This window comes from Oncorhynchus kisutch, unplaced genomic scaffold, assembly GCF_002021735.2.
Source record: "Oncorhynchus kisutch isolate 150728-3 unplaced genomic scaffold, Okis_V2 scaffold1157, whole genome shotgun sequence".
In the NCBI taxonomy this organism is placed as follows: domain Eukaryota; kingdom Metazoa; phylum Chordata; class Actinopteri; order Salmoniformes; family Salmonidae; genus Oncorhynchus; species Oncorhynchus kisutch.
In genome coordinates this window covers 48963-75707 of record NW_022263102.1, presented here as the reverse complement: position 1 = coordinate 75707, position 26745 = coordinate 48963, and the positions used below count along the sequence as shown (strand labels likewise).

The 26745-nt window shown below is 41.4% G+C and overlaps 1 protein-coding gene across 1 annotated transcript; it reads left to right on the top strand.

Moving 5' to 3' along the window:
* LOC109878618 (collagen alpha-1(XXIII) chain) lies at positions 1-24328 on the top strand. Its single transcript, XM_031817802.1, has 28 exons — positions 1-134; positions 277-312; positions 1150-1176; positions 1360-1419; positions 2344-2469; positions 3236-3307; positions 3394-3429; positions 3532-3591; positions 4944-4988; positions 5276-5311; positions 5896-5931; positions 6016-6072; positions 6285-6356; positions 6536-6607; positions 6711-6746; positions 6875-6955; positions 7066-7119; positions 7214-7267; positions 7522-7584; positions 7831-7893; positions 8045-8161; positions 15117-15194; positions 15333-15386; positions 15508-15556; positions 16031-16261; positions 17567-17647; positions 18448-18633; positions 23358-24328. Exons 1-28 carry the CDS (start codon positions 48-50, stop codon positions 23375-23377), a joined length of 1989 nt encoding a protein of 662 aa, XP_031673662.1. The 5' UTR covers positions 1-47; the 3' UTR covers positions 23378-24328.
* Positions 24329-26745: the final 2417 nt, after the last annotated feature.

Genomic DNA, 26745 nt, shown 5'->3' with positions numbered 1-26745 from the left:
GAGACCTGGACAGGGAGAGAGAGGAGTGGGAGAGACGGAGGCAGGAGATGGAAAGAGAGAGTGGAAGACCAGGAGAGTACGAGGAGGAAGGAGGAGTAAGACCCTATCCAGGGCCAGAATATGACGATTTGAAGGTAAACACTCACACGTCCCCCAATCAAAGTGCTGTGAAGATGACATGATAAAAGCGCCTGTTCTGTTACCGTCATCTATCACGCATTTCTATCCGGTTCCTTTTTGTGTTCCTTTTTGAGTGGTTCCTTCTGTTGTCTAAAGGGCGCTCCGGGTGAAAATGGACTTCCGGGACCAAAGGTGACTAACAATCATTTTCAAATAAAACAGTGTCTTCAAATGGAGTGAAAGAACAAGATGTCCTGAATCTGCCCCCATATCTCTACAGTACCACGTTGCAATAAGGAATCCTTTATACCTAGTTTGTAAAGGCTGTATAAGAAGTTTGTAGACAATGTATTATTGATGTGTTGATCAGTGATACCCTGTGCATGGCAGACAGTTCACACCACCAACATGATGAGAACTACATGTTTTATAGTCTATAGCTCTCTTAGAAACCAAGGCAAACCTTTAATAAAGGGTACCTTAATGTAATGTCAACCCAATCTGTCCTTACGCCCGTACACAGTGTCAATGTCACCAGGTCACAACATCAAACGTATCCTCGCTCCCCTCCTACCCACATCTCATTATCAGTGTCTCACACACACACACACACACACACACACACACACACACACACACACACACACACACACACACACACACACACACACACCTATTTTACCTACCCACATCTTCCCCTATAAGTTTGTCCATGTCTCTCTGCTCTCCTGTCAGTCAAACCAGCGGAGCTCAGAATGTTGGTCTTTGATGTCCCCAGAGTTCTATTTCTGATCCCCTCATGACGCAGTGGATTAATCATGTGGTATTAATAATTCCGTCTGTTAGCTGGCGGCATCGATACAAAACATATCCTTGAAAAACTCTATGGACTTTTTTTTCTCTCCGGCTGTCTGAATGTGATGGTGCTATTTTGGTGCACGAGACGCTGACAGAGACATATGGAGAGAATTAACTTGAATAACAATCACTTTGTCACTGATTTGTTGACAATTCTCTTCGTTCTTCCAGGGGGAACTTGGTGAAAAGGGACACAAGGTAAATGCTTTTCCAATTCAGTAATGTGATAGAGCAAAGCCCGAACCAAGGTCTTTTTAAGCATTCATGTTTTTAACATTGAACTATTTTTATTTATTGAAATATCTAACTAGAATGACTCCTGCACACTGTTCTGTATATTTGCAAATTAAACGTATCCTATTGACATTGTTGTGTTTTTAGGGTGAGCCAGGTATTGGCCACAGAGGTCCTGTGGGACAGGCTGGTCCACCTGGAACTAAGGTAGACTCCCACACCATCACTTAGCTCTGCCCTCTACTTGGTCTAAATCTATTTAGCTTTAACTGGCTTCAATTGACAATGTTGTCACCTGAGGGCCTGATTGTTACTATGGAGATACAATAGTCGAGACGAAACACTGAACTTCAGTAGCTGCTAGAGAAATACCAACACGGTCCTTATCTGTCTCCTATTAGCTATCCCCCTCTCTCTAGGATTGTCTCTTTCTTTTTCTATTCATTTATGAATTGTTGTTATCTTCCATTTACAAAGCAGAAACACTAGAACATATGGAATTAATAACTGCAAAGGAATTATAATTTTTGTTATATCAGTGTAGTAATTAGAGCAATGCAAAAGAAAAGACAATACCTTTCTACCTTTGTCCCCCTGACTCTCTTTCTCTCCTTCTGTCTGTCTGCCTGTCTCTCTCTATCTCTGTCTCATTCTCTCCTTCTGTCTGTCTGCCTGTCTGTCTGTCTCTATCTCTGTCTCATTCTCTCCTTCTGTCTGTCTGCCTGTCTGTCTGTCTCTATCTCTGTCTCATTCTCTCTTTCTTTCTGTCTGCCTGCCTGTCTGTCTCTATCTCTGTCTCATTCTCTCTTTCTGTCTGTCTGCCTGTCTGTCTCTCTCTATCTCTGTCTCATTCTCTCTTTCTGTCTGTCTGCCTGTCTGTCTCTCTCTATCTCTGTCTCATTCTCTCTTTCTGTCTGTCTGCCTGTCTGTCTCTCTCTATCTCTGTCTCATTCTCTCTTTCTGTCTGTGTCTGCCTGCCTATCTCTCTCTATCTCTGTCTCATTCTCTCTTTCTGTCTGTCTGCCTGTCTGTCTCTCTCTATCTCTGTCTCATTCTCTCTTTCTGTCTGTGTCTGCCTGTCTGTCTCTCTTTCTGTCTGTTTCTGCATGTCTGTCCTTCTCCCTCTGTCAGGGTGAGCCTGGTGAACTGGGGCCTTCTGGTGCTCAGGGTATCCAGGGTATCCGTGGTAACCCCGGTATTTCAGGTTCTCAGGGCTTGAGGGGCCAACCAGGAGACCCAGGAGAGGCGGGGAGAGAGGTGAGGAGCTCCCCGACCATCCCTTCAACCTGGGGCAAGGAGTTTGTCCTGATTACTGGAAGGCTTTGTACTCTAGTTATAAGAAACTCAACACCTTGTACTGTAGTTTTAATAAACCCAACACCTTGTACTGTAGTTTTAATAAACCCAACACCTTGTACTGTATCTATAAGTAACTCAACCCCGTGTACTGTAGTTTTAATAAACTCAACACCTTGTACTGTAGTTTTAATAAACCCAACACCTTGTACTGTAGTTTTAATAAACCCAACACCTTGTACTGTAGTTTTAATAAACCCAACACCTTGTACTGTAGTTTTAATAAACTCAACACCTTGTACTGTAGTTTTAATAAACCCAACACCTTGTACTGTATCTATAAGTAACCCAACACCTTGTACTGTAGTTTTAATAAACCCAACACCTTGTACTGTATCTATAAGTAACCCAACACCTTGTACTGTAGTTTTAATAAACCCAACACCTTGTACTGTAGTTTTAATAAACCCAACACCTTGTTCTGTACTTTTAATAAACTCAACACCTTGTTCTGTAGTTTTAAGAAACTCCTGGCCTTGTAGTTTTAGTCTATTTCCTGGTCAGATCACGTAGTCCAAAAAATGTTGCAGACAAATTTATGTCAAATTCACCAATAGCCAGAAACCCAGAACAAAGATAAGTGTTTTCAAAGAGCAAGAATTCTGCCTACTAAGTAGGAAGATAATTGTGATAAAGTATGATGTGTACTGTTTTTGTTCATCTGTAGGGAGACAGGGGTAGAAGGGGTAAGAATGGATCACCCGGGACTCCAGGAGCTAAAGGGACACCAGGAATAGAGGTATGGTGAAATATAACTTGCCCTAGTCATTGTTTGCCTTCCTATGGTTATCATGTAACATAATGGATGCTTTCTGTTTCCCAAAGGGTCCACCTGGTCTACCTGGGACGAAAGGAGAAAAGGTAAGACAATAGCCTGTTTGGTGGTGGTGTTGTTGTTGTCGTTGTCATGTTGTATATGAGGAGATAATAACATTAGCACTCACTTCTTGTTGTTCCCAACAGGGCGACAGTATCCCGGGGGAACCAGGGGCCAGGGGTGTGGTCGGCATCACAGGTCGCAGGGTGAGACGGAACAATGGACTTAATTACCACAGAGAGATGGACTTAATTACCTCAGAGAGATGGACTTAATGATCTCAGAGAGATGGACTTAATTACCTCAGAGAGATGGACTTAATGATCTCAGAGAGATGGACTTAACCTCAGAGAGAGATCCTAGGCAGCATTGTAAAATATGGAAAAGCTGCTCGTCGCAACAGGATGGCACAATATGCACACATTTACACTGGACATAAATATAAAAACAGCATGTAAAGTGTTGGTCCCATATTTCATGAGCTGAAATAAAAGATCCCAGAAATTATTTTTTTTGTCTCAAATTTGGTGCACAAATTAGTTTACATCCCTGTTAGTCAGAATTTATTCTTTGCCAAGATAATCCATCCACCTGACAGGTGTAGCATATCAAGAAGCTGATTAAACATTATCATTACACAGGTGCACCTTGTGCTGGGACAGTAAAAGGCCACTCTAAAATGTGCGGTTTTGTCACACACAATGCCACAGATGACTCAGGTTTTGAGGAGTGTGCAATTGGCAATAACATTTCTCTACCATAAGCCACATCCAACGTCGTTTTAGAGAATTTGGCAGTACGCCCAACCGGCCTCACAACCGCAGACCACCTGTATGGCGTTGTGAACAGGGTGCCCCATGGTGACAGTGGAGTTGTGGTATGTTATGATATGGGCAGACATTTTATCTATAGCAATTTGAATGCACAGAGATACCCTGATGAGATCCCGAGGCCCATTGTCGTGCCATTCATCCGTCACCATCACCTTATGTTTCAGCATGATAATGCACAGCCCCATGTTGCACGGATCTGTACACAATTCCTAGAAGCTGAAAATGTCCCAGTTCTTCCATGGCCTGCATACTCACCAGACATGTCACCCATTGAGCATGTTTGGGATGCTCTGGATAAATGTGTACGACAGCGTGTTCCAGTTCCCACCAATATCCAGCAACTTCGCAAAGCCATTGAAAAGCGGGACAACATTTTACAGGCCACAATCAGCAGCCTAATCAACTCTATGCGAAGGAGATGTGTAGCGCTGTATGAGGCAAATAGTGGTCACACCACATACTGACTGGTTTTCTGATCCACACTCCTACTTATTCGTTTTTTAAAGGTATCTGTGACCAACAGATACATATCTGTATTCCCGGTCATGTGAAATCCATAGATTAGGGCCTAATGAATTTATTTAAATTTACTGATACCAATTGACCTCATATGATACCAACTGACCTCATATGAAGTGTAACTCAGTAAAATCTTTGACATTTTAGCATGATGCATTTATCTTTTTGTTCAGTATAATATTTGTGATGTGTTTTGTTTGTGACAGGGTGAAAAGGGCATTGCAGGAGTCTTAGGAGCCCCAGGACACACTGTGAGTTAACATCATCACCTTTTATGACATGGACAGTCCAGAGGAGGCCGGTGGGAGAAGATATAGAAGGACGTGCTCATTGTCATGTCTGGAATGGAATAAATGTAACGGAGTCCAACGTGGTTTCCATATGTTTGATGTGTTTGATACTGTTCCATTTATTCCATTCCAGCCATCACAATGATCCTGTCCTCCTATAGCTCCTCCCACCAGCCTCCTCTGATACAGTCATGCAGTTACGGACATTTGTTTCATAGCTACCTTTACCTTTGACCTCTTTTACTTAGGGTCCAAAGGGCTTCCCGGGCAGCAAAGGAGCAAAGGTAGGTTGACGGTTACTTCTTTGATGACATGATAATTTTGGTGGAAATGTCTGCGATTGAGTGGCTCTTACTAAATACTTTGATATTTGAGATTTTCATACCCTCATACGTCCACTCAGGTTCTCCAGATACTTTAGATATTTTTACTTCAGAGACCGTTTTAAAGGTGGTTTTGACAGCCCGGTGTTTCAGCGTTCAGTCAAATTCTCTGCTCGTTCTATTGAAGTGTCATCACTCTAGTCACTTCTGTCTCTTCAAACCCTCTATAGAACCTTCTTTTTGAAACATGTTTCAACGCTCACCATGTGGCCAGTCTATTTCAATTAACTTCAGTCCATTTTTCTATGTATGTTGGGATGTGGACAATGAAAATGAAGAGTCAATGTTTTTATGCAACTACCTGATACAGCCATATAGTATATAGTTTGTGTTTTCTACACACAGACTACAAATGAATAGTGTCTCATAAGCCCATACAGGCTGGGCACCATTTGGTGTATGACACTAAAATACAAATATTGTCAATCAATTATTGTATGAATGTTATAAGCCATTGATTCCTTTCATAAAACATATTTTCACAGGGCGACAGAGGTTTAGCAGGAATACAAGGAGAAAGGGTAAGCCAAACATGACATAAGTACTACACAAACAGTATTTTGTATATGATTCATTCATATATGATGTACGTTCTTTATGTTTAGGGAAGCCCCCTCCAAATCCAGGGACCGAGAGGCTACAAGGGCTTAAAAGGAGAAGGGGTGAGAAACAAGTCCCCTAAAACAAGTCCCCTAAAACAAGTCCCCTAAAAACAAGTCCTCCACAATGTATTCTGAATTCTAGTTTTAGTTCCAGAGCAATCCTCATTAAAAAAAAAATATTTTAGAGAGACAGATTTTGCAGTTTCACTTTGTGTGTTTTCCCTTTTAAGATGCTGTTTATCTCTTTTTGTTTGTTTGGTTGTTTGTTTTAGGGAGAGCGAGGCTCCCCAGGTTTCGATGGAGATAAAGGAGAGAAGGGCGAGGATGGGCCCCCGGGGTTCAAGGTGCTTCCAAATGCTTGATGACAGAAAATTTTATGTGGAAAAAGAGAAAAAGAAAGATTGTTAAAAGATGTAATGAAAGAGAGACAAACAACAACAGAAAGAGAAAATACATTTTCCAAATGGCAGCCAAAGAACATAGTGTTCTCACATTCAGCTTTTTGTCTGTTCTCCATCTGAAGGGCCTCAAAGGAGAGGCAGGGGCCAAAGGAGCCATGGGGCTGTTTGGGGTCCGTGGACCAGTGGGCCAAAAGGTCAGCAGGAAATACAGCATGTATCTATCTACAGGCTACATGGAACCACTGTTATCAGATCTATGCTGCTACGTGTTTGCTCACTGTTGCTCTGTGCCTCCAGGGAGATACTGGTGAGCCTGGAGTCAATGGAGAAGTGGTGGGTATTTATCTAACACACTTTAACAGTTTAATATAGAAACAGTATCTGTATAACTGTATATATACTATGGTGGCTTGGCATGAGGTCAAAAACAGGCTTTGTTGATTGGCTTGTTGTTGTCACAGGGTCGTAACGGGGACGATGGATTGGACGGAGCCACAGGAGCCAAAGGAGACATGGGACTCCAGGGACAGAAGGGAGATCAGGTGAGGAGAGTGTGGCATAGAGCATAGAATTTAGAGTCTAGACAAATAGAACCTGTCATCTGTGATTCATTATACAGTAATTCTGTTCCGTTCTGGTATTCTATTCCTAGGGTGACAGAGGTGAACCTGGCTTACCAGGGGATACTGGGCAGACAGGAGTGAAGGTCAGGGCTTGATCCTAATGCATTAGGCATGTTAATGAGATGGTAATGCAATGATCAAAGGTAACTCTTGGTGTCGGTTGTGGTTGTTGCACAGGGATTCCGAGGCTTACCTGGACGCATAGGAAGCACTGGGCAAGACGGAGAAAAGGTGAGTTGCCTGCTGTGGGATTCAATACAATGATCACAACAACACAATGTGCTCCAGGAAGAATCGTCAGTACCACTGACCTGCAAAAGTAAAGGTTTACAGTAGTGCCAACTAGCTGCCACACGCTGCATACAATTTAGTATACGGTTCAATTGTCTGACCTAGTAGGCCACTGTCAGACTATGGTCAATGGTTGCACAGTTTCAGACACAGTTTCAGTGAAAATGTAAGTATTTAATCGTTGTTTGACACAGGGAGAGATGGGTATTCCTGGAACCCCAGGACATCCAGGGCTCAATGGACTCACAGGACGGAAGGTAGACACACACACACGCACACACACACACACACACAGACACACACACACACACACACACAGACACACACACAGACACACACACACCACTCTCCGAGGGTGCCTCATGGGGTTGGGATATGCAAGAAAATGCCTTTCCTATTCACATGTATAATACACACGCATATTTATTAATTAATTATTTATACACACACAAATCAAAATCATTCTCACTGATCTTCTGAAAAGTGTTGATTGTGATGTGTAGGGTGAAAAAGGGGACGGGGGTATCAATGGAGTAGAGGGAGCACCAGGACTAAGAGGAGAGAAGGTTGGTTCAAATCACATGTAAAAACAATATTGAAATGATGACTATTAATAGTCTATGTACTACAGAGGAATGTGGAAATATTCATGTAGTTCTTGAAGCGTTCTGTTTTTCTTCCATCATGCACCATTCATGTTGTCCCTGTCTTGTGCAGGGTGCCACTGGTTTCCCAGGGTTCCCTGGGTTTAAGGGGTCAGCAGGGACACCAGGCAGTGATGGAGCGGAGGGGCGACCAGGACGTAATGGGTCCAAGGGAGAGACAGGAACCAAGGTAGATTGAGGTTGCCTTCCAGTCAAGGTTTTTATAGTAAACGAAAACTGAACCTAAAATAAAAACTCAAACTTTATAGTAAATTGAAATAAAAACAAAAAACATTTGAAAAACTAAAACTATACTGAAACTATCATCTTTGCCAGCAAAACTAACTAAAATAAAAATAACTCAAATAAAAATCTCATTTCAAATGGGGTTTTCAAGCTTCTGAATCTGGTGGTATAGGCCTAGTTTGTGCATCACTATCACTAGCCAGCACTTGCTAACAGGGAAGAAATCCAAGGGCGAGCACGGAGCGTGAGTGGGCCAAGCTAGAACAGCTTGTGAAGTTAATGGAGCCGTTTGCAATCCACACCGACCAACTTCAAACTGACAGCCAAACTGATGTGGTGCCGTGCCCTCTCAACCTTGAGGCACACTTGCAGTCAACAACTGTTGCAAAACAGTTGTCACAGGTCCTGCTGAAGTCACTGCATGACTGCTTCGCATGCATACTGAATGGCAGCCAACTTCAGTCCAACCCCTGCAGCAGCTTGCCTGATGGACACAAGTGTGTCTCTGGCACTTGGCTCAACAAAGATGGAGGGCAGAATAATCTTTTGTACTTCAGCAAATCAGAGATTACAGCCGTGGACCAGCAGGACCCCAGGAAGAATCCGGCAAGCATCTCGACCACCGTGCTTCAGAAATATAGCATCCTCGCATCGAAGATTGTGTCTGAGGTCACGGTCCAGTCAGAGGGTCAACCTGACAAGGCATTAAGTGCCCCGTGTGACCTGCGGAAATACCTGGAAGAGGTAAAGGAGAGCATGTTTACAGAGTCATCTCTCCAGTTCTGGATGGAAAGGATGGCTGTTTATCCAAAGCTGTGCACTGTGGCACTGGATCTGGTTTCTGCCCTGGCATCCCAAGCGTTTGTGGAGAGAATATTCTCTCTGTGGACAACTGTCATCAGGCTTGAGAAACTGAACCAACACCTCTCTTGAAGATAAACCAGAAAATATTGTTTGCTCGAACAGAAACAGAACACAAACAAGCTGGCTGGCTGTGAACTGATAGATTTGTGAAGTGTTGTATTGGTAATGTTTTTGCTGTTGTTGCAACTGTTTTATCAACCCTATTGGAAGGGGTTAAATCCAAGTCACAATAGGATTGACTTATAATTTACACCTAACCAAACGTGTGTCCTGGCCATGGAGTTGTACAGAGTCCTCTAGTGGCCAAAAGACTGTGTTAGCATGGGCAGTTCCATGGACGACTTTCGCCATTTTGATTCAGTCAACTGGCCGGGACTTTCAACTTCATTGGCTGATCCCACCTGATGACCCGGTTGCCATGACCTGATGACCCTGTTGGAGTAGTGACAGCCGGGTCATCAGGAGGGATCAGCCAATTCATTTCACTTGTGAAGAATAAAACTGACTATTTCAAGATTGCGTCTGTGAAAGCTGCCTTTGCTTTTACAGATGACAATTTGACACAGATGGAATGTTATGTTTATCCAAGTCTATGGTCCTGGCCCATCACCTTACTGCCCCCCACTGACAAGAAGTGACATCACAAAAAAAACTATAGGCCTACAACACATAATGGCTCCTTGCCATTGAACACTGAAACGAAATCCTCTAGAAATGAAATAGAAAGGTTTATATCAAACTGAAAATAAATAGATACTAGTAAATCAATTCTGAAAACTAACTGAAAATAAATAGATACTAGTAAATCAATTCTGAAAACTAACTGAAAATAAATAGATACTAGTAAATCAATTCTGAAAACTAACTGAAAATAAATAGATACTAGTAAATCAATTCTGAAAACTAACTGAAAATAAATAGATACTAGTAAATCAATTCTGAAAACTAACTGAAAATAAATAGATACTAGTAAATCAATTCTGAAAACTAACTGAAAATAAATAGATACTAGTAAATCAATTCTGAAAACTAACTGAAAATAAATAGATACTAGTAAATCAATTCTGAAAACTAACTGAAAATAAATAGATACTAGTAAATCAATTCTGAAAACTAACTGAAAATAAATAGATACTAGTAAATCAATTCTGAAAACTAACTGAAAATAAATAGATACTAGTAAATCAATTCTGAAAACTAACTGAAAATAAATAGATACTAGTAAATCAATTCTGAAAACTAACTGAAAATAAATAGATACTAGTAAATCAATTCTGAAAACTAACTGAAAATAAATAGATACTAGTAAATCAATTCTGAAAACTAACTGAAAATAAATAGATACTAGTAAATCAATTCTGAAAACTAACTGAAAATAAATAGATACTAGTAAATCAATTCTGAAAACTAACTGAAAATAAATAGATACTAGTAAATCAATTCTGAAAACTAACTGAAAATAAATAGATACTAGTAAATCAATTCTGAAAACTAACTGAAAATAAATAGATACTAGTAAATCAATTCTGAAAACTAACTGAAAATAAATAGATACTAGTAAATCAATTCTGAAAACTAACTGAAAATAAATAGATACTAGTAAATCAATTCTGAAAACTAACTGAAAATAAATAGATACTAGTAAATCAATTCTGAAAACTAACTGAAAATAAATAGATACTAGTAAATCAATTCTGAAAACTAACTGAAAATAAATAGATACTAGTAAATCAATTCTGAAAACTAACTGAAATAAATAGATACTAGTAAATCAATTCTGAAAACTAACTGAAAATAAATAGATACTAGTAAATCAATTCTGAAAACTAACTGAAAATAAATAGATACTAGTAAATCAATTCTGAAAACTAACTGAAAATAAATAGATACTAGTAAATCAATTCTGAAAACTAACTGAAAATAAACCGAATTTCAAATAAATATCTAAAAACAAATATAAATTAAAACTGATCTTAAATCACCAAACTATAGTAACCTTGCTTCCGGTAACCTATTGTATATTAGTGTCATGGAAGCACAATATTTGTCCTGTCTGTCTGTCTGTCTGTCTTTCTGTCTTTCTTTCTTTCTTAACAACAACAACCACAGCCCACCAACCCCAAAACATAGTTTTACCCAGTCAGAGTGCACCTTAAAAAATCCACTTTTCACAAAAATAAAAGAAGAACCACACATTGTGATGATTAGATAAAACAAGCCTGATTCTGTCAGGCACATTGTCCACCTAGCAGAATGCCTGTCAGATATGTAGATAGACAGGCAGTAGACAACATTCCTATGTATAGCAACGCATAGGAAGGAATAGAATAGAAGCATAATTAAGACACAGAAATGGGTCTATTTTCTGATGCGGCGGGAGCGCTAACCAAACCTCTATGCTAATAGACCCTTTCAGCCACAATTAGCAGCCTCTTGATGTTGATAGGAGAGAAGGGATGGAAAGGATGCAATGACGTTCCTATGGGACGTTTTATCACAAAACATCTGGATATGTTTGATATTTATAGGATAACTAGAGGGGCAAGGTAAGCCTAATGATCAGGTTGAGCTTTATTTAGGCAACTACGTAGTAGGGAAGTACGTTATAAGGAAGTACGTAGTTGGGAAGTACGTTATAAGGAAGTACGTTGTAGGGAAGTACGTAGTAGGGAAGTACACAGTAGTGAAGTACGTAATAAGGAAGTACGTAGTAGAGAAGTACGTAGTTGGGAAGTACGTAGTTGGGAAGTACGTAGTAGTGAAGTACATAGTAGTGAAGTACATAATAAGGAAGTACGTAGTAGGGAAGTACGTAGTAGGGAAGTACATAGTAGTGAAGTACGTAATAAGGAAGTACGTAGTAGAGAAGTACGTAGTTGGGAAGTACGTAGTTGGGAAGTACATAGTAGGGAAGTACATAGTAGTGAAGTACATAATAAGGAAGTACGTAGTAGTGAAGTACGTAATAAGGAAGTACGTAATAAGGAGGTACATAATAAGGAAGTACGTAGTGTGGAAGTACGTAGTGTGGAAGTATGTAGTGGGGAAGTACGTAGTAGGGAAGTACGTAGTTGGGAAGTACGTAGTTGGGAAGTACATAGTAGGGAAGTACGTAGTGGGGAAGTACATAGTAGGGAAGTACGTAGTGTGGAAGTATGTAGTGGGGAAGTACGTAATTGGGAAGTTCGTAGTTGGGAAGTACGTAGTAGGGAAGTACGTAGTTGGGAAGTACGTAGTGTGGAAGTACGTAGTGGGGAAGTACGTAGTAGGGAAGTACGTAGTGGGGAAGTACGTAGTAGGGAAGTACGTAGTAGGGAAGTACGTAGTAGTGAAGTACGTAGTTGGGAAGTACGTAGTAGGGAAGGACGCGGAAGGGAGGTACGTGGAAGGGAAGTAAGTAGTAGGGAAGTACGTAGTAGGGAAGTACATAGTTGGGAAGTACGTAGTGTGGAAGTACGTAGTAGGGAGGTACGTAGTTGGGAGGTACGTAGTGGGGAAGTACATAGTAGGGAAGTACGTAGTGTGGAAGTATGTAGTAGGGAAGTACGTAATTGGGAAGTTCGTAGTTGGGAAGTACGTAGTTGGGAAGTACGTAGTTGGGAAGTACGTAGTGTGGAAGTACGTAGTGGGGAAGTACGTAGTGGGGAAGTACGTAGTGGGGAAGTACGTAGTAAGGAAGTACGTAGTAGTGAAGTACGTAGTTGGGAAGTACGTAGTAGGGAAGGACGCGGAAGGGAGGTACGTGGAAGGGAAGTAAGTAGTAGGGAAGTACGTAGTAGGGAAGTACATAGTTGGGAAGTACGTAGTGTGGAAGTACGTAGTAGGGAGGTACGTAGTGGGGAAGTACGTAGTGGGGAAGTACGTAGTTGGGAAGTACGTAGTAGGGAAGTACGTAGTTGGGAAGTACGTAGTAGGGAAGTACGTAGTTGGGAAGTACGTAGTAGGGAAGTACGTAGTTGGGAAGTACGTAGTTGGGAAGTACGTAGTGTGGAAGTACGTAGTGGGGAAGTACATAGTAGAGAAGTACGTAGTTGGGAAGTACGTAGTGTGGAAGTACGTAGTGGGGAAGTACGTAGTTGGGAAGTACGTAATAAGGAGGTACATAATAAGGAGGTACGTAGTAGGGAAGTACGTAGTGGGGAAGTACGTAGTGTGGAAGTACGTAGTTGGGAAGTACGTAATAAGGAGGTACATAATAAGGAGGTACGTAGTAGGGAAGTACGTAGTGGGGAAGTACGTAGTAGGGAAGTACGTAGTGTGGAAGTACGTAGTAGGGAAGTACGTAGTGGGGAAGTACGTAGTGGGGAAGTACGTAGTTGGGAAGTACGTAGTAGGGAAGTACGTAGTGGGGAAGTGCGTAGTGGGGAAGTACGTAGTTGGGAAGTACGTAGTTGGGAAGTACGTAGTGTGGAAGTACGTAGTGGGGAAGTACGTAGTGGGGAAGTACGTAGTGTGGAAGTACGTAGTAGGGAAGTACGTAGTGGGGAAGTACGTAGTTGGGAAGTACGTAGTAGGGAAGTACGTAGTGGGGAAGTACGTAGTTGGGAAGTGCGTAGTTGGGAAGTACATGGTTGGGAAGTACGTAATAAGGAGGTACGTAGTAGGGAAGTACGTAGTAGGGAAGTACGTAGTTGGGAAGTACGTAGTAGGGAGGTACGTAGTAGGGAAGTACGTAGTTGGGAGGTACGTAGTAGGGAAGTACGTAGTTGGGAAGTACGTAGTAAGGAAGTACATAGTAGTGAAGTACGTAATAGGAAGCACGTAGTAGTGAAGTACGTAATAAGGAGGTACGTAGTAGGGAAGTATGTTGTTGTGAAGTACATAGTAGGGAAGTACGTGGAAGGGAAGTCCGTAGTAGGGAAGTACGTAATAAGGAGGTACGTAATAAGGAGGTACGTAGTAGGGAGGTACGTAGTAGTGAGGTACATAGTAGGGAAGTACGTAGTGTGGAAGTACGTAGTAGGGAAGTACGTAGTGGGGAAGTACGTAGTGGGGAAGTACGTAGTTGGGAAGTACGTAGTAGGGAAGTACGTAGTTGGGAAGTGCGTAGTGGGGAAGTACGTAGTTGGGAAGTACGTAGTTGGGAAGTACGTAGTGTGGAAGTACGTAGTGGGGAAGTACGTAGTGGGGAAGTACGTAGTGTGGAAGTACGTAGTAGGGAAGTACGTAGTGGGGAAGTACGTAGTGGGGAAGTACGTAGTTGGGAAGTACATAGTAGGGAAGTACGTAGTGGGGAAGTACGTAGTTGGGAAGTGCGTAGTTGGGAAGTACGTAGTTGGGAAGTACGTAATAAGGAGGTACGTAGTAGGGAAGTACGTAGTAGGGAAGTACGTAGTTGGGAAGTACGTAGTAGGGAGGTACGTAGTAGGGAAGTACGTAGTTGGGAGGTACGTAGTAGGGAAGTACGTAGTTGGGAAGTACGTAGTAAGGAAGTACATAGTAGTGAAGTACGTAATAGGAAGCACGTAGTAGTGAAGTACGTAATAAGGAGGTACGTAGTAGGGAAGTATGTTGTTGTGAAGTACATAGTAGGGAAGTACGTGGAAGGGAAGTCCGTAGTAGGGAAGTACGTAATAAGGAGGTACGTAATAAGGAGGTACGTAGTAGGGAGGTACGTAGTAGTGAGGTACATAGTTGGGGAGTACGTAGTAGGGAAGTACATGTCCCTCTTATAATACTATACCATTTTTGTACAATGGAATTTAGATTGAAGGAAGTTGTAGGTTTGTATGTATATTTGAGAGAGTGTGTGTCTGTGTGTGTGTCTAACTGTGCGTGTGTCTGTCTGTGTGTCTGTGTGTTGTCTATTTGTGTGTGTGTGTGTGTGTGTGTGTGTGTGTCTGTCTGTCTGTGTGTGTCTATCTATCTGTGTGTGTGTGACTATTTGTGTGTGTGTGTCTATCTTTGTGTGTGTCTATCTGTGTGCTTGCCTGTTTGTGCATGTGCCTGTGAGAGCACATGTGCGTGGGCTCACTAGCACGCGCAGCACCTGTGTGAGTAAGAGCGTTCTTCATTTTGCTGTGTTGTTGTCCCAGGGAGAGAGGGGCAGGAGAGGCAGAGGGAAGCCTTGTCAGACAGGACCACCTGGAAGTCCGGGACAAAGAGGAGGCAGTGTAAGCTCCTTCATAGACCAGACACATAACACTCACACACACGTTGTTGTTCATGTATCAATACCTAATGGGAGTTACTGTCACTAGGCTGGGTGACAGTAATAATTGCTGTGATAATAACCACTGTGTCTTTTCCAGGGAGAGCTCGGAAACGAGGGACTAAAGGGAGAGAAAGGGGAACCCGGACTCTCTGTAAATACATCTTATTCCCACACACACGTTTCACACCTGCCTGGCCTAAGACATATTTGTATTGACAGACAGCTTGGTTGAAGACAAGGTCTAAGCAGCACTCTGCTCTCTCTGTTTTCAGGCCGAGGAGGTGAAGGATCTGGTCAACCAAGAGGTTGTGAACCAGTGCGGTGAGTGTTTCTGTGTTTTGCTGTGTGTGCGCATGCAGGTCTGTGTGGCTGTGTGACGGTTCTACATTCCAAAACTCCCACTGCTGCGGCATGGCACCCCTGTGTGTTCTGCCATCTGGTGTGCCCACTCTGTGGAATGGCCCGTTGAGAGAGGGGACACCGTGACCGTCCGGAGTCATTCACAAACACCAGACTCATAAACCACCCACCAGAACCCATAGGGCCCTACAACCACAGGGCCAAACGCATCTTTAGTTTACACCTCCACAACTTTGAGGAGAAAGGCATTGTTGCCTTATCCGTAGTGAACATCATTAAAGTAGAGAATGCGTTTTATGTCAACATATCATATCAAATTTCCTCCATTAGTTTCCAGGTGTGAAATTGTCAATTGAATCCAGTAAAAGCCTGTTTAAGCCTCATGTTTATTCAATGGCAGGAAAACACTGACTATTCTGTCTGTGATTGTTGCAGGGATGGACTTGAAGTTTATGGTGAAGTCCAAGGACCCGGATGCTGAGAGCATGTTGTTTGAGAGGGAACCGGACGAGCCTGTATCCATCTTCACTCGCAGCCTACCTGAGGGTGAGATGGGAGAGGAGGAAGAGGACAAGAAAAGACTTGTAAAGGAGCTGGTAGGATCAACCACTCCTCCCCCCGTCCCCTTGCGAGAGGAGGGGACCCCAGGTGATGACAACCTTACCGGTAAGTCAAAGTTAGAGGTTTGTGCCGTATCAGGTGTGGTGGTCCAAGCTCCTGACCACATATATGCCCCTGGTCCTGATGCGATGCTGCTTTCCATTCCTGTACAGCATAGCCACACTTTCTTACACAGAAGAAAACCTAAACGTCTCTTGTCTGTCACGAATGTTGAATAAAGTTATATTTAAACTGTGGGATTGGTTCTTATTCGGGTCGAAATTCCAGACAAATATCCATAGAGAACTATTGTTTATCCCCCACCTATTTGAGTAACTAATAAATAAAAAGCTGTTGTTTTTCCCTTCATGTAAACACTGCCCTTGTCCCTAAGTGAGACCCTCGCTTAGACCAATCTAATATCCTATCCATCTTTTTACTAACCTCCAGAGTTCACCCCAACCCTGAAGCTAGACTCTCCATTCTGAGTGCTTTATTACTGTGAGTAGAAAAAGACGAGGATAAAGACAGAGGGAAAGAGAGAGAGAGAAGCAGAAAAAAAGCAATGAAAACACAGTGTTTATCGCGGGTCATTATCCTAGCCAGCCCTAGGCTTGCCAGCCGTAGGCTACTGGGCTTCTCATCCCATTTGAATCCCTATTTCAGGTTCCATTGAACCAAAGGGATCGGAAATAATCAAAGGCTCACATTGCCCCTGTCAATGTCATTGTGTCCATTGTTAGGTGTAATCCCGCGCCCGGGATCGTGACATCTAGCTTAATCTACAGGTATATATACATATGACCTGAGTTCCAAAATATTTGATATTTTCAAATGCACTGAGCGTTTGATTGAACTTGCCAGGTGTGCCAGATGGGCGGGGTTTTCACTCTTGGGAGTATTACATTGATTCCATTACACCAGACCTGATTTGCCCGATAAAAAAAGTGAAATAAGAATATAATCCAAACTCCATAATCTCCCCGTAAATGCAGTATATTTTACATGCAAAATGTATCAGTCACAGACAAACATCCGACTTGGAGATTCGTAGACATTTCCATCTTTCATCATCCTTTCCTCCATGTCTCCCTGTTCATCCTCCAGTATGAACCTATAGAGAGTCAGTACAACAGACCAAGTCAGTCGGACAGACTTAAGAGGGTCAGTGCCGAGTCTGCAGACCAATACAGGCTGTATTCCAAATGGCACTCCATTCCCTGTATAGTGTATTACTTTTGACCAGGGCCAATAGAGTAGACATTTATCAAGAGCCCTGTGTGTTGATTAGAGGAGTGGGACGCAGCAGACCCCACTTAGTAATAAATAGTTGAATCTGCCTTTCTGTAAGCTAATGAGTTCTCTCTTCAGACTCTGGAGCCAACAGGGGAGCGGATTGGGGACTGAGGCACAGGAGAAGAAGGGTTCCAGGAGTTGGGCCACGCTCATCAGGTGAATGAATGGAACTTGTTTTCCATCTCTCTTTTCTCTCTCCGTCTTTCCTCTTCCTCTTGTTCCTGCTTCTTCCTCTCCTCTTCTCATTTTGATTCTTCATTTTTTCTCTTGCACTCTCTCGCTTTCAATCCCTCCCTCCCTCTTTCTCCCTCTCTCTCTCTCTCCCATCTCTCTCTCTCTCTTTATCTCTCTCTCTCTCTCCCTCTCTCTCTCTACCCCCCTCCCCTATCTTTCTATCTCTCTCCCCCTTTCTCTCTCTCGATCTCTCTATCTCTCTTCATCTTTGTCTCTCTGTCTCTCTCCATTTTTTTTTCTCTCTCTCTGTCTCTCCCTCTCTCTCTTATATTAGTTTGTAATGAGGAGGGAGTGTATGGGGCACAATGCGGGACGAGAAAGATAAGAGTGTGTGTGTTGTTGTGCACTAGAATTTATGAATGAATGTTCAACCCACATTGAAAGGCAAAACTATTAAAAACCATTATTCACTTAATTAATGGATGATCTAACAATGACTCATACGCTTGATATCACAGCACAATGGACATCATTTTTTGGTTTCCACAAAGGATTTTAATTCACTGAGGATAATATTCCTAATTCTACGTGTTTTTGAACATGTTCACTCTTGTCAAACATGCCTCAGAAAAGATTTTCTTAATTATCTGCTACTTAACTCCTATAATTTAGTGATTAGCCTGGTCCCAGATCTGTTTGTGCTGTCTAGCTCCTACAGTCATCGTCATGTTTGGCACAAACAGATCTGTGACCAGGTTATATTATCTCTACTTTTGCTTTAGACTTGACCCCTGACCCCTGCCTGCTGCCCATGTCAGAGGGGGGATGTTGGGAGCATGTCCTGCTGTGGTACTACCACCCCCACTCCGGGGAGTGCCGGCCGTTTGTCTACGGGGGTTGTGAGGGCAACCACAACCGCTTCAACACCAAACAAGAATGTCAGAGGTGGTGTGGGAAAGAGAGGAGAGGTAGGGAACTACTTGGTGCCGGTAGTAGTCTCCAGGTTAGAGTTGACAAGGAGGAATCCCTTAGTTTACAGGGGACATCTGGGGGAGGTGAACCAACAGCCGGAGGGTTACTGGCTTCAATAACCCATGTGCTGTCTAGCGCCTTTGTGCCCTTGAGCATGGCACTGTACACCTAATTGCTCCAGAGGCAGATTGGGTACCGTGACAGAAAAACAATAAGGACGTTTCAGTCCAAATGGACCAATAAAGCAAATATTTTATTCTATTGGAATAACTCCAGAAGATTTGGGAAGCAGAGGAGAGGTCAGGAACCGCTAGGGATGACTAGGGAATGACAAGAGGAGATTTGGGAAATATTGATCAGAAATACAGTGTAGACATTGTTAATGTTGTACATGACTATTGTAGCTGGAAATGACAGATTTTTAATGGAATGTCTACACAAGGGTACAGAGGCCCATTATCAGCAACCATCACTCCTGTGTTCCAATGGCACGTTGTGTTAGCTAATCCAAGTTTACCATTTTAAAAGGCTAATTGATCATTAGAAAACCCTTTTGCAATTATGTTAGCATAGCTGAAAACTGTCGTTCTGATTAAAGAAGCAATAAAACTGACCTTCTTTAGTCTAGTTGAGTATCTGGAGCATCAGCATTTGTGAGTTCGATTACATGCTCAAAATGGCCAGAAACAAAGCACTTTTTTCTGAAACTCGTCAGTCTATTCTTGATCTGAGAAATGAAGGCTCTTCCATGCGAGAAATTGCCAAGAAACTGAAGATCTCGTACAACGCTGTGTACTACTCGCTTCATAGAACAGCGCAAACTGGCTCTAACCAGAATAGAAAAAGTGGGAGGCCCCGTGCACAACTGAGCAAGAGGACAAGTACATTCAAGTGTCTAGTTTGAGAAACAGATGCCTCACAAGTCCTCAACTGGCAGCTTCATTAAATAGTACCCGCAAAACACCAGTCTCAACTTCAAGAGTGAAGAGGCGACTCTGGGATGCTGGTCTTCTAGGCAGAGTTGCAAAGAAAAAGCCATGTCTCAGACTGGCCAATAAAAATAAAAGATCAAGATGGGCAAAAGAACACAGACACTGGACAGAGGAACTCTGCCTAGAAAGCCAGCATCCCGGAGTCGCCTCTTCACTGCTGATGTTGAGACTGGTGTTTTGCGGGTACTATTTTCTTATGGCTGCAGGGGCAGTATTGAGTAGCTTGGATGAAAGGTGCCCAGAGTAAACGGCCTGCTCCTCAGTCCCAGTTGCTAATATATGCATATTATTATTAGCATTGGATAGAAAACACTCTGAAGTTTCTAAAACTGTTTGAATGATGTCTGTGAGTATAACAGAACTCATATGGCAGGCAAAAACCTGAGAAGAAATCCAAACAGGAAGTAGAAAATCTGAGGTTGGTAGATTTTCAACCCAGCCCCTATTGAATACACAGTGGGATATGGATAAAGTTGCACTTCCTAGGGCTTCCACTAGATGTCAACCGTCTTTAGAAACTTGAATGAGGCTTCCACTGTGTTGTGGAGCCGGATGGGAGCTCCTTGAGTACATGGTCTGGCAGAGAGCCAGGTCCTGGTCATGCGCATTTCACATGATAGCGACCTGCGTTCCATGGCTTCTCTACAGACATAGGAATTCTCCGGTTGGAACTTTATTGAAGATTTATGATAACAACATCCTAAAGATTGATTCTATACTTAGTTTGACAAGTTTCTTCGACCTGTAATATAACTTTTTTATAGTTTTCGTCTGATGTTCGGATGGACCTGCACGAGCGTTTGGATTTGTGTACTAAACGCGCTAACAAAAGTAGCTACTTGGACATAAATAAGGGACATTATCGAACAAATCAAGCATTTATTGTGGAACTAGGATTCCTGGGAGTGCATTCTGATGAAGATCGTCAAAGGTAAGGGAATATTTATAATGTGATTTCTGATTTATGTTGACTCCAACATGGCGGATAATTGTATTTATTTTCCGAGCGCTGTCTCAGATTATGGCATGGTGTGCTTTTTCCGTAAAGTGTTTTTGAAATCTGACACAGCGGTTGCATTAAGGAGAGGTGTTTCTATATTTCCATGTCTAACAATTGTATTTATCGACATGTATAATGAGTATTTCTGTAAAATGATGTGGTTCTCTGCAATATCACCGGATGTTTTTGGAACTAGTGAACGTATGTATACGTTGTATACTGCGCCAATGTATACTGAGATTTTTATTATATAAATAGGAACTTTATCAAACAAAACATACATGTATTGTGCAACATGAAGTCCTATGAGTGTCATCTGATGAAAATCATCAAGGGTAAGTGATTCATTTTATCTCTATTTGTGCTTTTTGTGGCTCCTATCTTTGGCTGAAAAATGGCTGAATTATTCTGTGAGTTGGTGGTGACCTAACATAATCGTTTGTGGTGCTTTCGCTGTAAAGCCTATTTGAAATCAGACACTGTGGAGGGATTAACAACAAGATTACCTTTAAAACGGTATAAGATACATGTACAGTGCCTTGCGAAAGTATTCGGCCCCCTTGAACTTTGCGACCTTTTGCCACATTTCAGGCTTCAAACATAAAGATATAAAACTGTATTTTTTTGTGAAGAATCAACAACAAGTGGGACACAATCATGAAGTGGAACGACATTTATTGGATATTTCAAACCTTTTTAACAAATCAAAAACTGAAAAATTGGGCGTGCAAAATTATTCAGCCCCCTTAAGTTAATACTTTGTAGCGCCACCTTTTGCTGCGATTACAGCTGTAAGTCGCTTGGGGTATGTCTCTATCAGTTTTGCACATCGAGAGACTGACATTTTTTCCCATTCCTCCTTGCAAAACAGCTCGAGCTCAGTGAGGTTGGATGGAGAGCATTTGTGAACAGCAGTTTTCAGTTCTTTCCACAGATTCTCGATTGGATTCAGGTCTGGACTTTGACTTGGCCATTCTAACACCTGGATATGTTTATTTTTGAACCATTCCATTGTAGATTTTGCTTTATGTTTTGGATCATTGTCTTGTTGGAAGACAAATCTCCGTCCCAGTCTCAGGTCTTTTGCAGACTCCATCAGGTTTTCTTCCAGAATGGTCCTGTATTTGGCTCCATCCATCTTCCCATCAATTTTAATCATCTTCCCTGACCCTGCTGAAGAAAAGCAGGCCCAAACCATGATGCTGCCACCACCATGTTTGACAGTGGGGATGGTGTGTTCAGGGTGATGAGCTGTGTTGCTTTTACGCCAAACATAACGTTTTGCATTGTTGCCAAAAAGTTCAATTTTGGTTTCATCTGACCAGAGCACCTTCTTCCACATGTTTGGTGTGTCTCCCAGGTGGCTTGTGGCAAACTTTAAACGACACTTTTTATGGATATCTTTAAGAAATGGCTTTCTTCTTGCCACTCTTCCATAAAGGCCAGATTTGTGCAATATACGACTGATTGTTGTCCTATGGACAGAGTCTCCCACCTCAGCTGTAGATCTCTGCAGTTCATCCAGAGTGAGCATGGGCCTCTTGGCTGCATCTCTGATCAGTCTTCTCCTTGTATGAGCTGAAAGTTTAGAGGGACGACCAGGTCTTGGTAGATTTGCAGTGGTCTGATACTCCTTCCATTTCAATATTATCGCTTGCACAGTGCTCCTTGGGATGTTTAAAGCTTGGGAAATCTTTTTGTATCCAAATCTGGCTTTAAACTTCTTCACAACAGTATCTCGGACCTGCCTGGTGTGTTCCTTGTTCTTCATGATGCTCTCTGCACTTTTAACGGACCTCTGAGACTATCACAGTGCAGGTGCATTTATACAGAGACTTGATTACACACAGGTGGATTGTATTTATCATCATTAGTCATTTAGGTCAACATTGGATCATTCAGAGATCCTCACTGAACTTCTGGAGAGAGTTTGCTGCACTGAAAGTAAAGGGGCTGAATAATTTTGCACGCCCAATTTTTCAGTTTTTGATTTGTTAAAAAAGTTTGAAATATCCAATAAATGTCGTTCCACTTCATGATTGTGTCCCACTTGTTGTTGATTCTTCACAAAAAAATACAGTTTTATATCTTTATGTTTGAAGCCTGAAATGTGGCAAAAGGTCGCAAAGTTCAAGGGGGCCGAATACTTTAGCAAGGCACTGTATGTTTGAGGAATTTTAATTATGAGATTTCTGTTGTTTTGAATTTGGCACCCTGCACTTTCACTGGCTGTTGTCATATCGATCCCATTAACGGGATTGCAGCCCTAAGAAGTTTTAATGAAGCTGCCAGTTGAGGACTTGTGACGCGTCTTTTGAATGGTTATCTACATGTATTCAAAATATGTCCATTGTGACAACTAACATGTCCGTTGACAACTACCAACAGTACATTTCCTAAAAGAAAATGCAGCACTTGAATGCACCATCAATCAGGGCCAAGGATGGTATTCAGGAATAGAAGGGGTCAAAGATGGAAGGAACCAATCAGACTAGCCGGAGCAGGCACTAGAAAAGAGAGCGGTGATCTAGACAGCCATTGTGAATCTTGGGATAAACATGGGAAAACACCAGACAGCCTGGTCAAACACATTATTTGAAGTGCACTTGATTTAGCTTGCCGTTTGACAATTGTATTTGACGTCAGTCTGGCACACACAAATGCATTCTCAAAGGAGGGGCATCACGCTATTGTTGCATTACATAACACATTCATTGTTTCTTCACAGGTCTTGAGCCTAGAAGGTGAGAGGGAGCTGCCAATCAAGACAATTATTTTTTTTGTAAATGTCACACTGTAAAATGTTCGAATTTTTGTGCAGATCTGGATTTCTTAAATATTTAAAGTTAACTAATGATTTTCCACACTTGAGAGAAATGCCCATATAGAGCAGAGCTGCATGGGTTTCATATATTTGCAAAATCATTCGAAATGCTTTATCTGTGCCTGTTTGAGCTTGCCTGGCTTAATTACCCAATAGAAAAGTCCCAAAACTGCAAAACCCTGTCCATCTGGGACTCCAGGCAGTCTTTTAAGGTAACGCTCAAATTATTTTAAAAGTATTTGAACCCAGGTCTAATACAGCTATTGTATTTTCTATGGACTATGCCAATTACAGTTGACTCACCATGTGAATGTTATGAATGTGTTCTTTCATGTTTTAATCAAAAGGTAGCCTTCACATTCTATATTAGTATAGTATAGCACATTCTATAGTACTATAGTATAGCACATTCTATAGTACTATAGTATAGCACATTCTATAGTACTATAGTATGGCACATGCTATAGTACTATAGTATAGAATAGCACATTCTATAGTACCATAGTATAGCACATTCTATAGTACTTTAGTATAGTATAGCACATTCTATAGTACCATAGTATAGCACGTTCTATAGTACTATAGTATAGCACATTCTATAGTACTATAGTATAGCACATTCTATAGTACTATAGTAAAGCACATTCTATAGTACTATAGTATAGCACATTCTATAGTACTATAGTATAGAACTTTCTATAGTACCATAGTATAGCACGTTCTATAGTATAGCACATTCTATAGTACTATAGTATAGCACATTCTATAGTACTATAGGAAAGCACATTCTATAGTACTATAGTATAGCACATTCTATAGTACTATAGTAAAGCACATTCTATAGTACTATAGTATAGCACATTCTATAGTACTATAGTATAGCACATTCTATAGTACTATAGTATAGCACATTCTATAGTACTATAGTATAGCACATTCTATAGTACTATAGTATAGCACATTCTATAGTACTATAGTATAGCACATTCTATAGTACTATAGTATAGCACATTCTATAGTACTATAGTATAGCACATTCTATAGTACTATAGTAAAGCACATTCTATAGTACTATAGTATAGCACATGCTATAGTACTATAGTATAGCACATTCTATAGTACTATAGTATAGCACATTCTATAGTACTATAGTATAGCACATTCTATAGTGCTATAGTATAGCACATTCTATAGTGCTATAGTATAGCACATTCTATAGTACTATAGTATAGCACATTCTATAGTACTATAGTATAGCACATTCTATAGTACTATAGTATAGCACATTCTATAGTACTATAGTATAGCACATTCTATAGTACTATAGTATAGAACATTCTATAGTACTATAGTATAGCACATTCTATAGTACTATAGTATAGCACATTCTATAGTACTATAGTATAGCACATTCTATAGTATTATAGTATAGCACATTCTATAGTACTATAGTATAGCACGTTCTATAGTACTATAGTATAGCACATTCTATAGTACTATAGTATAGCACATTCTATAGTACTATAGTATAGCACATTCTATAGTACTACTTCTAAGTGCATCATTTTGTTCTAGTTGTTTTTAACACTTAAACCCTGATACTACTGAAAGAGTTTTTAACACTTAAACCCTGATACTACTGAAATAGTTTAAACCCTGGTACTACTGATAGTTTAAACCCTAATACTACTGAAATAATGTTTAACACTTAAACCCTGATACTACTGAAATAATGTTTAACACTTAAACCCTGATACTACTGAAAGAGTTTTTAACACTTAAACCCTGATTCTACTGAAATAGTTTTTAACACTTAAACCCTGATTCTACTGAAATATGTTTATTGTATTGGTACATGAATCTACACCAATGGCACTGTTAATGTGAATTGATAATGAGTATTTACTGTTTTAATGTGTGTCATTAAATCACAACAGCCTATGAGCCTATGACGTTCCTTTACCACTGTGTGTGTCAGTGAATCACAACAATGAGCCTATGACGTTCCTTTACCACTGTGTGTGTCAGTGAATCACAACAATGAGCCTATGACGTTCCTTTACCACTGTGTGTGTCAGTGAATCACAACAATGAGTCTGACGTTCCTTTACCACTGTGTGTGTCAGTGAATCACAACAATGAGTCTGACGTTCCTTTACCACTGTGTGTGTCAGTGAATCACTACAATGAGCCTATGACGGTCCTTTACCACTGTGTGTGTCAGTGAATCACAACAATGAGCCTATGACGTTCCTTTACCACTGTGTGTGTCAGTGAATCACAACAATGAGTCTGACGTTCCTTTACCACTGTGTGTGTCAGTGAATCACAACAATGAGTCTGACGTTCCTTTACCACTGTGTGTGTCAGTGAATCACTACAATGAGTCTGACGTTCCTTTACCACTGTGTGTGTCAGTGAATCACTACAATGAGTCTGACGTTCCTTTACCACTGTGTGTGTCAGTGAATCACAACAATGAGTCTGACGTTCCTTTACCACTGTGTGTGTCAGTGAATCACAACAATGAGCCTATGACGTTCCTTTACCACTGTGTGTGTCAGTGAATCACAACAATGAGTCTATGACGGTCCTTTACCACTGTGTGTGTCAGTGAATCACAACAATGAGCCTATGACGTTCCTTTACCACTGTGTGTGTCAGTGAATCACAACAATGAGCCTATGACGTTCCTTTACCACTGTGTGTGTCAGTGAATCACTACAATGAGTCTGACGTTCCTTTACCACTGTGTGTGTCAGTGAATCACTACAATGAGTCTGACGTTCCTTTACCACTGTGTGTGTCAGTGAATCACAACAATGAGCCTATGACGTTCCTTTACCACTGTGTGTGTCATTAAATCACAACAATGAGCCTATGACGTTCCTTTACCACTGTGTGTGTCAGTGAATCACAACAATGAGTCTGACGTTCCTTTACCACTGTGTGTGTCAGTGAATCACTACAATGAGTCTGACGTTCCTTTACCACTGTGTGTGTCAGTGAATCACAACAATGAGTCTATGACGGTCCTTTACCACTGTGTGTGTCAGTGAATCACAACAATGAGCCTATGACGTTCCTTTACCACTGTGTGTGTCAGTGAATCACAACAATGAGCCTATGATGTTCCTTTACCACTGTGTGTGTCAGTGAATCACTACAATGAGTCTGACGTTCCTTTACCACTGTGTGTGTCAGTGAATCACTACAATGAGTCTGACGTTCCTTTACCACTGTGTGTGTCAGTGAATCACAACAATGAGCCTATGACGTTCCTTTACCACTG